At 52.8% G+C, this 13,092-nt stretch overlaps 1 protein-coding gene across 9 annotated transcripts in view; it reads left to right on the top strand.

Annotated features, from left to right (window-relative positions):
- The window catches only part of Scn5a (sodium voltage-gated channel alpha subunit 5), a 97,677-nt gene that overhangs the window by 19,155 nt on the left and 65,430 nt on the right, over positions 1 to 13,092 (top strand). For all 9 annotated transcript variants that reach the window (XM_076577349.1, XM_076577344.1, XM_076577346.1 and 6 more), the window contains exons 4-5: positions 7,515 to 7,604; positions 8,955 to 9,083. In XM_076577349.1, the coding sequence (XP_076433464.1) occupies positions 7,515 to 7,604; positions 8,955 to 9,083 (219 nt within the window). The remainder of the gene's footprint in view (positions 1 to 7,514; positions 7,605 to 8,954; positions 9,084 to 13,092) is intronic.

The following is a 13,092-nucleotide window of genomic DNA, read 5'->3' as shown; positions in this document are numbered from 1 at the left end:
CCACCATCCGACGTTGATTCATATTTGGCTTCCATCAGACCCTCAGGAAGTATGTCCAGTCTGACAACTAATCGGGGTCCTGCCCGGCCGAACGCAGGAACTGTTCTTGCTATTTTCAGTCAAACAGCCCCTGCCGGACACTGCAACCACAGTTGCTGACCAGATGTCATGAGCCAATCATAAAATGATTCCTTACCAGTAAGAGTCTGTACACTACCACTTCCAAGTACACTTGGCCACAGCTGGAGTCCCTAATCCTGCTGAAAAGGAGCTTTTCTCGGGGTCGTCATTTTGCCACTTTGTCAGATGGTTTGACCCCAGGATGCTGGGATTTTTTTTTTTTTTTATTAAACACACTTGCTGGTTACATACATGATTGGTGGTCTTTTGTGGGACTTCTTACAGACCCTAACCTTACCCTGTCTCTAATGACTCCAAATGTCCCCCCCACCCCACCCCTGGGCACCCCCACCTCCTGCTGCCCCTTGCCCAGAGGCTCAGCCAAGGGAAAGCCATCCCTTGGTAAAAAGGCCTCCGGTTTTTTTTTTCTCACGTGGGCATCTTTCGAAGGAGACAGTGCTTGCTTCTGAACTAGGTGTTGACAAAATGTTTGCAGTTTGAGAGCTTCTCAGAGAACTCTGGTTAGCGTCCAATTACATAAGCCGCAGCCTAGAAATGCTTCCCGCCTGCTGACAGAATGAAGCCGTGGGACAAAGAGCGCTCTCCTTCATCTCCTTTCACATTGCGGGGTCCAGGGGTCAAACATGGGCGGTCAGGAGTCTCAGAGAGGGACGGTGCCGTCCACCAAGGCAGAGACATTCACATTTTACTGTGAGGACCTGGGAAGCCCTTTCCACGGCCACTGGTGACCGGGACGAGGGCGGCGCCATTGTTTGGTTGGTTGGTTTTGGCTTTCTGTCGTTGCCACTGTTAATTTTATTATTATTCATTACATTTATGTATTTACTTGTGATGTTGGGGGAAGCATGCTCACGTCACGGCGTGTGTGTGTGTGTGTGTGTGTGTGTGTGTGTGTGTGTGTGTGTGTGTAGGTCCGGGCAGAAGTCAGTCTCCTCTTTCCGCCATGTGGATGAGGGAAATCTAACTCTGCTTGTCAGGCTTGGCGTCCTTACCCACTGAGCCAACTCCGAGGCCTGGAAGTGCCATTCTGAATCTCAGTTGCATTTCTGAGCTCCGGATGATGCTTGGGACCAGTTGTGGGGATAGTGAACTGGCTGGGCAGTGCTCCCCAAGTCCTCCCCAGCCACCTGTGCCCCAACTCTGAATGGGCATTTTCCCTTAAGAGAGCTCCCTAAGAGCTAAGTGAGTGTGCTCACTGCTTTGTTGGAAGAGCAGAACTGGAGGAAGAGGAAAAACAGTTTCCTTCATGCTCAGAGCTAGTCTCTAGCCCGCTGTAGGGGTGTGGCCACCCCGAAAGCATCCTCCGAGCTCACTCGGGGCTGCTTCTCCAGGTAGCTAACCAACCCAACGGTGTTTGGCAGCCACGAAAATCTCCAGGGAGGCAGCTGGGTCCCTTGGCTCTCTCCAGTCACTGGGCTGGGACTTGCTAGGGCAGATGAGAGATCGGAAAGTGATGAAGAGCGAAGTGGGGATGTTGGGGTGCTCAGCCCAGCCAGAGGGTGCCTTGAGTGGTGGCTCTGGGGCTGTGGGTTGCTGGTCCTGTCTGACAAGGCCAGCTCTCCCCAAGGCAGCCACCCCAGGGAAGCGGTCCTTGTGTGAGCCGCCCTACCCTGGGCTCTGGGGCTGCTGTAGTAAGTACTCATTACCTGGGACTGAGACGATAATCCGTGACAGCACCACCTAGTGGAAGAAGCGGCTGAGCTCTGTGGAGATCTGTGGCGTTTGGAAGCCCACCTCCCAATCCCCTCATTCGCCTCGGTCCCTTCAGAGTGATGGTGTACCCACCAGGCCTTCCGGCATCACTAGGATTTTCCAGAACCCTGGGACCCACCTCAGAATCTGCGTTTAATTGTTCCACTTCATGTCACCCAGAAAGTTTGTTTAAATTTCTAGGCCGTTCCAGATCAGAACCATCAGCTAAAGACCCAGGAATCCGCACGCTCCCCACTGACTCCTTCTGAAAAGTTGCGATCTACTTCATATATCGTAGAACATTTTAGATATATTTTTATTATTTTTTTAATTCTCTCTGTCCCTGGGTCTCTCTGTTTCTTTGTGTCCGTCTGTCTCTCTGTCTCTGTCTCTCTGTCTCTGTATCTCTCTGTGTGTCTCTCTGTCTCTATCTCTCTGTCTCTCTGTCTCTGTCTCTGTCTCTCTCTGTCTCTGTCTCTCTCTGTCTCTGTCTCTCTCTCTCTCTCTCTCTCTCTCTCTCTCTCTCTCTCTCTCTCTCGTGTGTGTGTGTGTGTGTGTGTACACACGTGCTTACAGATATCAGATCCTCCCCGGACCTGGAATTGCAGATGGTTGTGAGCTGCCAAGTGTGAGTGCTCAGAACTGACTTGGGTCCTCTGCAAGGACAGTGTGCACTTTTAACGATTGAGCCGTCTCTCCAGCCTATAAAACACTTTATTTTAAAGTGTGTGATTCAGTGATTTTTTTTAGTGTATTTGTAAACAATCACCATTACCTACTTCTAGACAATTCCATCAGCCTCCCCACCCCCCAAATTGGTGGGAGCCTGTGCCCATTAGCAACCACGGTGCAGTTCTTTTTGAGACAGGACTCACTATGTAGACCAGACTGACCTAGAACTCAGAGAGATCTGCCTGCCTCTGTCTCCCCAACGCTGGGATTAAACATGTGGGCCACCATGCCATGAAACACAAAGCAGTTCTGCTGGGGTTTTTAGCTTTTTGCAGAGGGTTTCACTATCTACCCCAGGTTGACCTAGAACTCAGAGTCCTCTGACCTCCACGTCTGGAGAGCCAGGAGGTCATGGACCACCATGCCTGGCTCACGGTGAACAGTCTAAGCTTTCAGTTGTGAAATTGTACTGTGCTTAAATTTTCACATCCATTCAAATACCCACTACGTCTGTACGTGTACAGAACTGTGTATGATGCTCTTTGGACGGGCTGGGCAAAGACAGGATGTGACAGTTGAGGTTCATGGTGTGACAGGCTGGTGCCGTCATTCTGCTGGGCTCTGAACTTTATTCTGAGCCCTGTGGTGTATCCCTGGGAAATAGCTGGAAAAGTAAATATGGGCATGTAGAATTGGTTTGTTCCTATGCGTTTTTGTTATAATCCTGCAGAATGTGTCCCTGCCATGATTAAATAAAAGAAACTAATAGAACTGTGAATTCCACCGCAGTCACATCCAGAGAGACCTCATGTTCATGCCAAGAAGCATTTTGTCTTCCTCGGTGCCCAGGATCTGCTCACAAAACCCTCCCACGTTTCTCTACCAGATTCAAATGGGCAATCAAATTAAGAGTGAGCCTCTCTCTCTCTCTCTCTCTCTCTCTCTCTCTCTCTCTCTCTCTCTCTCTCTCTCTCTCTGTGTGTGTGTGTGTGTGTGTGTGTGTGTGTGTGTGTGTGTGTGTGTGTATACATGTGTGCATGTTCATTGAATAGCACAAACCCATGACAGTATCCGCCCATGGCTAATTCCCTCCTCTTTGGGAGATTTGACTCCTAGAGCTGAGGACTTGCGTGGCCCAAGTGTCAGGCATTCTCTGTTGTGGAGCAGGCAGCCTTTGCTGGCATTTTCACTGTGAGGCTCGGAGTGGGTGTTTGGGACAATGACACAACAGGGCTGAAGATGCTCTGCTGTGCACAGGCCTGCAGAGCCGGCCTTTGCCGCTGCCCACACAAAGGACCAGCTTGATACTGGCCTGAAACTGGCAGGCAGTACAAACACATGTGTCCAGTCTGGGAATCTGGGGGACTCCTAAGTCTGGCATTGGCCCATGCTGGGCTCCTGGGGGTCCTGAGTGTTAGGGAGGAGGCCTGAAGACCAGGACCTTGGTCTAGGTAGGGAGAGATGACTCTTGTCACACAGAGAAAACCGACGGGAGTAGTGTCAGAGCCATCCCCAGAGCCAAAGAAGCCAGGTGACAACTCTGAGGTGTAAATAGAAGGACAGCGGCCTGGTTCACCCAGGTCATCACTGGATCTGGAAAACTTAGTGTCCCCGAACTTCCCTCATCTTCATGTTACAGTTCGTGCTCATCTGCCTAGCTACACCCTTGAGGGTGTCCTCGTCAGCCTGTCCACGTAGCTGCTCTTGGTAGAGAGGCCTTTTTCCCACTCTGAGGACTTGTGAGTGGTCCACCCAGAGTGGAAAAATCCTGACTCTACAGAGAAGGGTCGACAAGCTCCATCTGTGCTGTCCCGCCAGGACTGTCTGGGCCGGCAGTTGCTGGAAGAGCCATGAGTAGCCTTACTTGCCTCCTCCAGGGAGCCCTCCTGCTCAGCACACTAGAGGCAAATGTCCATTTTTGTGGCGTTTCAGGACATATCTCTGCTGTCACTCGTGGCCAGGTAAAATTTGCTCTTTAAATGACACACAAAGGCTGCAGAGATGGCCCAGTTGGTAAAGTAGTTGCCTTTCAAGCTTGGGGACCTGAGCTTAATCTTCAGAATCCGTGTGAAATGGCTTGTCATCCCAGCACTAAGGAAGCAGAGACAGGCTGATTGCTGGAGCTGTGGTCATCCAGCCCAGTCTACTTGGCAAGCTCCAGGCCAGTGGGAGATTCTTTCTCAGGAAGAAAAGGTGAATGGTACCCGAGGAACGACACCCAAGATTATCCCCTAGTTTACATGCATCCTACGCACATGTACATGTACACTGTCACAGATATGTGTGCATCCTATGCGTGTGTGCATGTGCACCACCACACAGATATGCACACACAGAATAACACCTTTTCCTCGCCCCTCCTGTGTGGCACTCTCCTGCCACTTGAAAGAGCCCATCATCGCCTGGTTTGGTTTTTGTACCGCACCATGGGTGGCGGGTAAGGAATGGCAGGTGAGGGCTGAGGGCTGTAACTAACACGAAGTCCTCCATTCTGGAGGCAGGAGAGTGGACCAGCGGGCAGCTGAATTCCTCCTGCAGCGAGTCTGTGACAGTTGGCTCCTGAACCCGGGATGTGGTGTGGATGGGACCAGCTCCAGCCTCCATCGGTGTTCCCGTGGTAACTCCGGATGCCACTGAGATTCGTGGTCACATACACGCTAGCATCACAGAGCACACAGCATTTTACAGCTCTAGAGGGTCTCGCTGGCTGGAAACCAAGGTACCAGCAGGACTTTGTTACTTGTTGGAGGCTCTAGGGGCGAGATAGTTTTCTAGGTTTTTCTTCTTTTTCCTGGGCCATTTCACATTCCTGAGCTCATGATCTTCTGTCTGTAAGCAAGCATTGACCAGCCAGGAGCCTCAGACCCACCCACCCCTCTCTGTCATAGAGACCCTGGGATGGCATTGACCCTAACTGAACAATCTGGGAAAACAGTGCTTCCCACCTCAAGTTCTTAACAGAATCACATCTCCAATGCCTTATCACATCTAAATAAACAGAGTGATGGTTGCCAGGGATTCAGGAGTGAGCATCTCTGGGTAGTAGCCTGCCTGCTGCAGTGACCTTCAACTTGACCATTTTGTGTATCAGTTTTCTTTTCTCTTTAGGTGGAGGCCAAGTTCTCACCTCTTAGGGTTATTAGGAGTCAGGTCGGTTCATGGACAGAACCTGGCTCCTAGGAGGGACTCATTGGACATCTGCCATTGGTACCATCCCCATACATACTTCAGAAAAGTTCTGAGATTCCTGCAGTTCAGCAGTGAACCCTTGGAAATGGATGAAGCTGGTTGGGGGGCTTGTAAATGGTTCACCCCGTGAGAGAAGTTTCGTCACAGAGCCTGGATAGGGGGATGGGATGTTGATGAGTCTCTGAACCCTGAAAGACAGGAAGAGAGGCCTGGCCATGGTGACTGTTCTGGTTCGGTTTCTGTTGCTGTGTTGAAACACTGACCAAAAGCAGGGTGGGGGTGGTTTATTTCAGTCTGTGCATTACAGTCCATCACTGAGGGAAGCCAGGATAGGCACGTAAGGCCGAAACCGTGGAGGATGCTGCCTGCTGGTTTGCAGACAGACCTTTGCTTAGCCAGACTCCTTATATAAGCCAGGACCACTGTCTTCCCCTGGGCTGCTGCGCCCACAGTGAGCTGGGCCCTCCTACATCACTGATCCATCAAGACAGTCCTCCACAGACATGCCCATAGGTCAGTCTGATCTTGGCAGTTCCTCAATTGAAGCTTTCCTCTTATGGCTCGGCTGTGTCAAGTTGGCAGTTAAAGCTAACCATGACAATGGCCCTAACAACAGCTGTGTACCACACTGAGGTAAGGACCCCAGGGCCTGGAGAGTTGCCCTCCCTGGATGATTAGTAGTCTGGTAGGCTAGCCCTGAGTTGATAAAGGGGCCTGATCACTTCTCGTTTTTTTTTATGAGAAACTAGAGAATTGTAAACAGGAGGCTGCTTTTCTAATTAACTGGGTTTTCTGGAAGCCTGGAGGTAGAAGGATCCCTCACCTGGCTGGATCCGCACGCATACACACCCCATGCAGAGCAATGCATGGCTAAGTGCCAGCCTGGGGCCAGGCGGGGGCCACCTTTGGGAGTCTCCATTTGGCAGCTCTGCTCAGGGCTGAGCTGGGCTGTGGTGTCCCGAGCCTGGAGGCAACCGTAGGAAGTGGTCCATGCGGCCTCTTTCTGGGGTAGGGAGGGGATCTGTGGGTGCAGCCAGGCTCCTGGGGTGCCCTCCCCTCTGGGGCTCAGGGTCTGATCCTTGTCCCTCTAACTTGCAGAGGCAAGGGAAAGAGTGGAGGCCAGACAGAGCTTTGTCCAGCCTGAAGCAACAGCGAGGACGCCCAGCCAGAGCGGCGGGGCGGGGGGAGGGGTAGATAATACCCGCGGCCCCACAGGGGTAACCAGGACACAGTGCTAGTGTCTGCAGCGCCCCCTTTCTAGCAAAAGGTCAGGTGAATGTCATTCGTGAGGAGCCATGGGCTAAAAAGGGTATAAAGCGTGTCTCCCTCCCGTGTGACTTGGGACAGGAGTCAACGCGAAGGTCTGGGGTGTCCCTTCACTCCATACGGGGTCCCACAGAGAGCCCTGGGGAGGATGTGCTCTCCAGTTTGGTGCCTGCTGTGGAAAAGGGCGCGCTCTCGCAGCAAACGCCCGGAGGGGACAGAGACCAGCCTGCTCTGTAGAGAGGACTTGGTCCCGAAGAGTCACAGCCCTGGCCTGGCGGTGACAACACCAGGCCAGCCCCTCAGCGGCTGTGGCGGCTTGGCTGACCCCTCCCGTGGTTTCTGATAGGCCCAGCTTTCTTTGGGCTCCGTCTGGATTTGTGGATGGCATCTCCATGGCTTCCTACAGTCCCTCCCATGGCTTTCTGTGGGGGCCCCTTCTGTGGCTTGAGGGGTGGTTTTCCTGTGGTGTCTGTGGGTGACGCCCTCCCAGGGCTTGCTCTGTGGGTCCCTAATATGCACTTGTCCTCCCGTGGCTTCCTTAACTCTGGCTCCACGCTCTTCAGCATGCTCATCATGTGTACCATCCTGACCAACTGTGTGTTCATGGCCCAGCACGACCCTCCGCCTTGGACCAAATATGTTGAGTGAGTATCTTCAAGGGCCCTCCTCTGGCCTCATTCCCCCCTTTTCTGTCCCAGGCCATGGGCCCTGGAGTTGTCTGAGACAGAGGCTGTGCACCCCTGCAGCCCCACCCTGTGGAGGGCGGGCGGCCTTTCCCAGCCTCTGTCCTCCTGCATTCTCAGCTCTGCCACATGCTTGTTCTAAGTTTGTGGCCTTAGAGGTGGAAGCTCTGGAAACTGGCAACGTGGGGAATTTCTGTCACCCCCCGAAAGAGGGACATGCCGGGCTCTGTCACAAGATCAGTAAGCGTCCTCTCCATTAACGCCCCCCAAACACACACACACACACACACACACACACACACACACACACACACACACACACACACACACACGAGGGTCAGCACAGCCCTGTCCCGTTTGGAAGATTGGCACACCAAAAATTGGAGTCCGACTGACGTGGCACGCAGCGGGGGACCCGCTGACAGGAAGGCAGGAAGGCAGGGGCTCTCCCGCTTTAGTGCTACACCATTGCCTTGGCCCCCACCCAGGTCTTGCCTCCCATAACCCTTTGCGGTTTTAGAACACTGCTTCCGAGTCTTCCCTCCTGAAGAAATGTCTAATTCCTCCGGATCCAAGCAGACTTGGCAGGCCCTTACCACACTTAGCTCCTGGTAATCTAGATTGTTTATGGAAATCTCTAGAAGGTGCAGCAGCCTCTCTTACAAGAGTTGCTTGCGCAGAGGGCCACCCAGGGCTGGTGTTGCCATGGCTCTGTCTGGCTGCTCTGAAGCCTAAGTTACCAGCCTCTCCCAGCCCATGGGCCAGCCCCGGCACACAGGCATTTTGGATTCCTCAGACTGCCGATGGCAGGAAGCACACACCAGCATGATACGCTAGAAGATCTGCATTCCCTCCAGCCTAGGGTAGGCAGCTAGAACCCTGACCCTAGGTAGGTACTTGAGAGTGTCCCTGGTCCCCATCACCAATTGTGGAGAGCCCACAAACATGGGTAAGGGGCAGTGACTCTCCCTATCCATGGCGTCCCGTGATGTAGACCTGGTAGTCACCGTATGCCTGTAACGTGCTCCCCCGACCCCAGGTGGAGTGAGCATATATAGGGGTTCTCCAGCAAGGGAGAAAGCAAGGCGTTCCCTAGACACATGACAGTCTCTCTGTAAAGCAAACAGTCAGGTGGACTTGTTGGCTAGATGTTTGCCACAGACCTGCGGCCCTCACTAAAGCTTTATCACGGGGCACAGCCCGCTGTGGTGGCTGGTGTGAGGAGCTGCCCCGGGCCTACACCGTGTGGGCAAGCTTATGAACCCAGTCGTGGGCTCAGCCCCCTGAGAGCCCCCCGGCCTCTCTCCCCAGGTACACCTTCACCGCCATCTACACCTTTGAGTCTCTGGTCAAGATTCTAGCTCGAGGCTTCTGCCTGCATGCATTCACCTTCCTTCGGGACCCGTGGAACTGGCTAGACTTCAGTGTGATAGTCATGGCGTAAGTATCCAGAGCATCGCACCAGGGGGCATCACACCAGCTACGTAGGGTGGCAGTGGGGTTTTGTGCCCCAGGCCCCAGGCTTTCTGGGATTCCCTGCTGTGGGTCACATAAACTACATATGCCACAGAGGAGTCCCTGCCTTGCTCTATGGCAAGTTGAAGACAGGATAGAGACAGCTCATTCTAGGGAGGCGAGGCAGGTCCATCAGGGTGTCAAAGGGCCTGAGCACCCTGGCTCATCTGGGGACCACAGCAGCCCTGTGTTAAAGGGGCGTCATTGATATTAATATTCCATGTCTTATGTCTGGGCCAAGATCAAATGAAGGGTATACTCTAGGCTGAAAGATTGTCATGCATTTGAGACCAGCGTAGGCTGCATGGTGAGTTTGAGGTGAGCCTCTTTTAACAAGACCTTACCTCAGAAGATGGGGTGGGAGGGGTGATTCTGCTTTAGCATCCTCTGTGCTGTTCCACAAGAAGTCCAGCCCCAGATCCCACTGTGACCAGTGACCTGACATCCACGGTAATTAATAGTGAAATAGCCGTAGAGAAGCCTGGGGAAGCAGCCAGCTTCCCCTGGAACTTGTGCCAGGAGAACTCCTGTTTGGCATTTCTTAAAGCTACTGACCCAGCTTGAAGGATCCTCACACCAGCCAAGGAGGTATGCTAGAGGCAGGCAGCCATGTTCAGTCTTTCGACATTGCAAGATGATATAATCATCTATAGAGTACACGCCCAAACCACACCATCTTGATATTTTAAGTAAGTTTACAATTTTCTGTTGGGCCCCATTCATCGTTATCCTGGGCCATGTGCAGCAGCATGCAGCCTCTGGGCTGCAGGGTTAGACGTCTCTCTTAGTCACATTTTACCAGCAAGAAACTCATGCCTGGAACAGGACACACAGGAAGCCCACCACAAGGTGATTGTGACCCCAGGGGTACTGCAGTCCCAGCTACAGCCTCGTTTCCTTTCCTAGAGGACACTTGCAGAGAGATCAGGGTTGAGGTGCTCCCCCGAAGGATGTCATAGACCAGGTACCTGGCTCTTGTGAGACAGCTGATCAGGGCAGGGCTGTCGTGTTGAAGTCCTGGTCAGGAACTGACCTGGCAGACTCTTTCTTTTCAAGCTAAGGACCCGGTGTGTGCTGGACTGAGCTCTGCATCTCAGCAAAGAGCTGGGAGCTGTACTCCGTGCCCATGCACCTGGCTTCCCCTGGCACAGAAGAGCTTGCTGGGATCAGAGCTCAATTCAGTCCCCACTGCCTCGGACTCTTGAATGTCCCTAAGCTATGCTGTAGAGGAGAGTGAACTTAGAGGAGCTGGACTCTTGGGATGTTTGGGGGCACTTCCAGGCTAGGTGGAGAGCATGGTGGGTAGAACATTTATCTGAGGCTATTTCTAGGTATTTATAAACTGACTCCAGGCCTCCCATTTTACAGATAGGGAGACAATATACCACCTACCTGAAGTGTAGAGTCACGCCTGGGTGGGGCTGAATGAGCAAAGACTAGTAGGAGATGAAGTTGAAGTGTAGCTAGAGTTTTCCGCCTTGCCCACAGTCAGGACAAATCTTTGTCACCCGCCAGTCCCACAGCCGCTCAGACCCAACCAAGTAAACACAGAGACTTATATTGCTTACAAACTGTATGGCCGTGGCAGGCTTCTTGCTAACTGTGCTTATAGCTTAAATTAGTCCATTTCCATACATCTATACCTTGCCACGTGGCTGGTAGCCCACCGGCATCTTCATATGCTGCTGGTCATGGCGGCATCTGGCAGTCAGTCCTTCTGCCTTCCTGTCCTTTTATTTCTCCTCTCTGTTAGTCCCGCCTATCCTTCCTGCCTAGCCACAGCCGATCAGGTTTTATTTATTGATCAATCAGAACAACTTGACATACAGACCATCCCCCAGCACAGCCAAGTGCAGACCATCTCAGACACCTGCACTCAGGCCCATGGTCCTAATCATCCTCTATGCGGACCTGCTGGGTAACGCCACAAAGAACCCAAGAAGGGCTCCCACAGGACATACAGAACATCCCACAGCATTGAAGAGTGGTCGGTTGGGGGTAGACCATACTCTGTGTCCTCCAAGGTCATGTAAGAGCCAGACAGGATGAGGACCACTAGGGGAAGAGAGCTGGCAGAGCTGTGGGATGATTGAGCTGCTGTGTGGACCACAGACTGGAGACAGAAGTGGGCAGAGACAGGCAGCAGCCAGTAGTCTACTTTCATAGCCAGGAGAGAAAGGAGTGGCTGAGACCAGCTTCTGAGCAGGGTAGAGGAAGTTTGAAGGTGCGACTGATGGGTTTTGCTTGTAACAGATGGGTGGATGGCAGCACCATTTGTGGAAATGGAGACTCGAAGGGAGGAGCCAGCTGGAGGAGGAAGGGAGTCAGAAGTACAGTTGGGGATATCTTAAGGGTGGAAAGGTGAAATACAAAAGGACCTTCCAGTCTGGAGTTTGGGGATGTGATCCAAGGTGGAGGAGTGAGTTAGAAGCCACTGGGGAACTGAAGACCTTGAACGCCAGACAAGCTAACCTAGGCCTGAGCATGGCTGTCAACTGCGCTCTGGAACACACCAACATCTTGGGGTCAAGAACGGGGATGGGGAGTGCTGGACAGTGTTCAGTCGTTAAGAGGACTTTCTGCTCTTCAGAGGAGGACTGCCGTTCAGTTCGCCCATTGTGAGTGTCACAGCCCCCTGCAGCTCCAGTTCCAGGGGACCCGATGCCCTCTGCTGGTGTCCACAGGCACTGCACACACACAGTGCACATTCACACACCCACATACATGACTAAATACTTTTTTAAAAAGGGGAGCAGAGGGCGAGATGGCTTAGTGATTAAGAACACTGGCTGTTCTTCCAGAAGACCTGGGTTCGATTCCCAGCACTCATAGTGGCTCACGGGTGTCTGTAACTCCAGTTCCAGGGGATCTGATGCTCTCTTCTGGCCTGTGTGGGCACATCAGGCACACATGTGGTACACAGACATACATAGAAGCAAAACACCCGCATACGTAAAGGAGGGAACTGGCCAGCTGTGGGGAGGATGTCCAGGAGAGTGGTACCCAAAAGCCAGCAAGGGAGAAAACTCAGTGTAGAACATACCAGGAGGAGACTGGCAACGGTTATGACAGATGGGCAGATGGAACAGCAGATGGGCTGTTGGACTGTGAGTGGCCATTGGTGCCCCTGACGAGGGGTGGAGTGGGAGACTCTGCATCTGGGTAGAGAGGGTCTGGGGTGGGGAAGGAAGTGTGACACACGGGTATGTGGTTCACGGAGTGCCTGTGAAACAAGACAGAAAATGGCGTGGCGGCCAGAGGGAAATGGGGGCCAAGGCAGGACTTTGAAAAAAGAGAGACTAATGGAGATGATCCTGAAGAGAAAGGACCTCTGGTGAGGTCGGAGAGGGGCCGGCTGAGGAATTTCAGGAACAAAGTCCTTGAGCTTCCTGATCAAGTGGGAATCCAGGTGCTGAGGGGAGCATTGACCTTCAGCTCAGGAAGGCAGAGTTCTGGCCGGAGGTGGAGGTGGATTGATAGAGCTGATGAAGAGAGGAGAAGGATTTCTCATCTGATTGCCTCTATTTTCTGTGAAATAAGAAGCAGGATCATCAGTGAGAACGGAGTGGGGGGCGGATCTGGGGCTTGAGAGGGAGAACTTGTCAGACTTCAGGCTTCACTGTGCTGCTGTTTGGAGTGTGGTGGCAGATTGGGCTCTGGTTCTGGGGTCTCTGTAGGATGCGGGGGTGACCAGCAATCCACGGAGCACAAAGAGCTTTAGACAAGACAGTGGCCAACGTCCGCCTGGGCCTCCAACTTCCCCATCCTGGAGCCTTTGGAGTTACCGAAAAGATGCTGCTGTACTCCAGGGAAAGTTTTCACCCAGGACCAGCTCACCCTGAGCTCAGCCCTGATGTCTAGAAGATGGTCTATGTGGCTTCATGTCCCTGGCAAGTCCTACAGGGTCCTGTCTTGGAGAATCCCTGTCTCCTTC

This window comes from Peromyscus maniculatus, chromosome 7 (genome assembly GCF_049852395.1).
Source record: "Peromyscus maniculatus bairdii isolate BWxNUB_F1_BW_parent chromosome 7, HU_Pman_BW_mat_3.1, whole genome shotgun sequence".
Lineage (NCBI taxonomy): Eukaryota > Metazoa > Chordata > Mammalia > Rodentia > Cricetidae > Peromyscus > Peromyscus maniculatus.
Note: the sequence above shows the minus strand (reverse complement) of the source record. Positions and strands in the feature narration are given on the sequence as shown.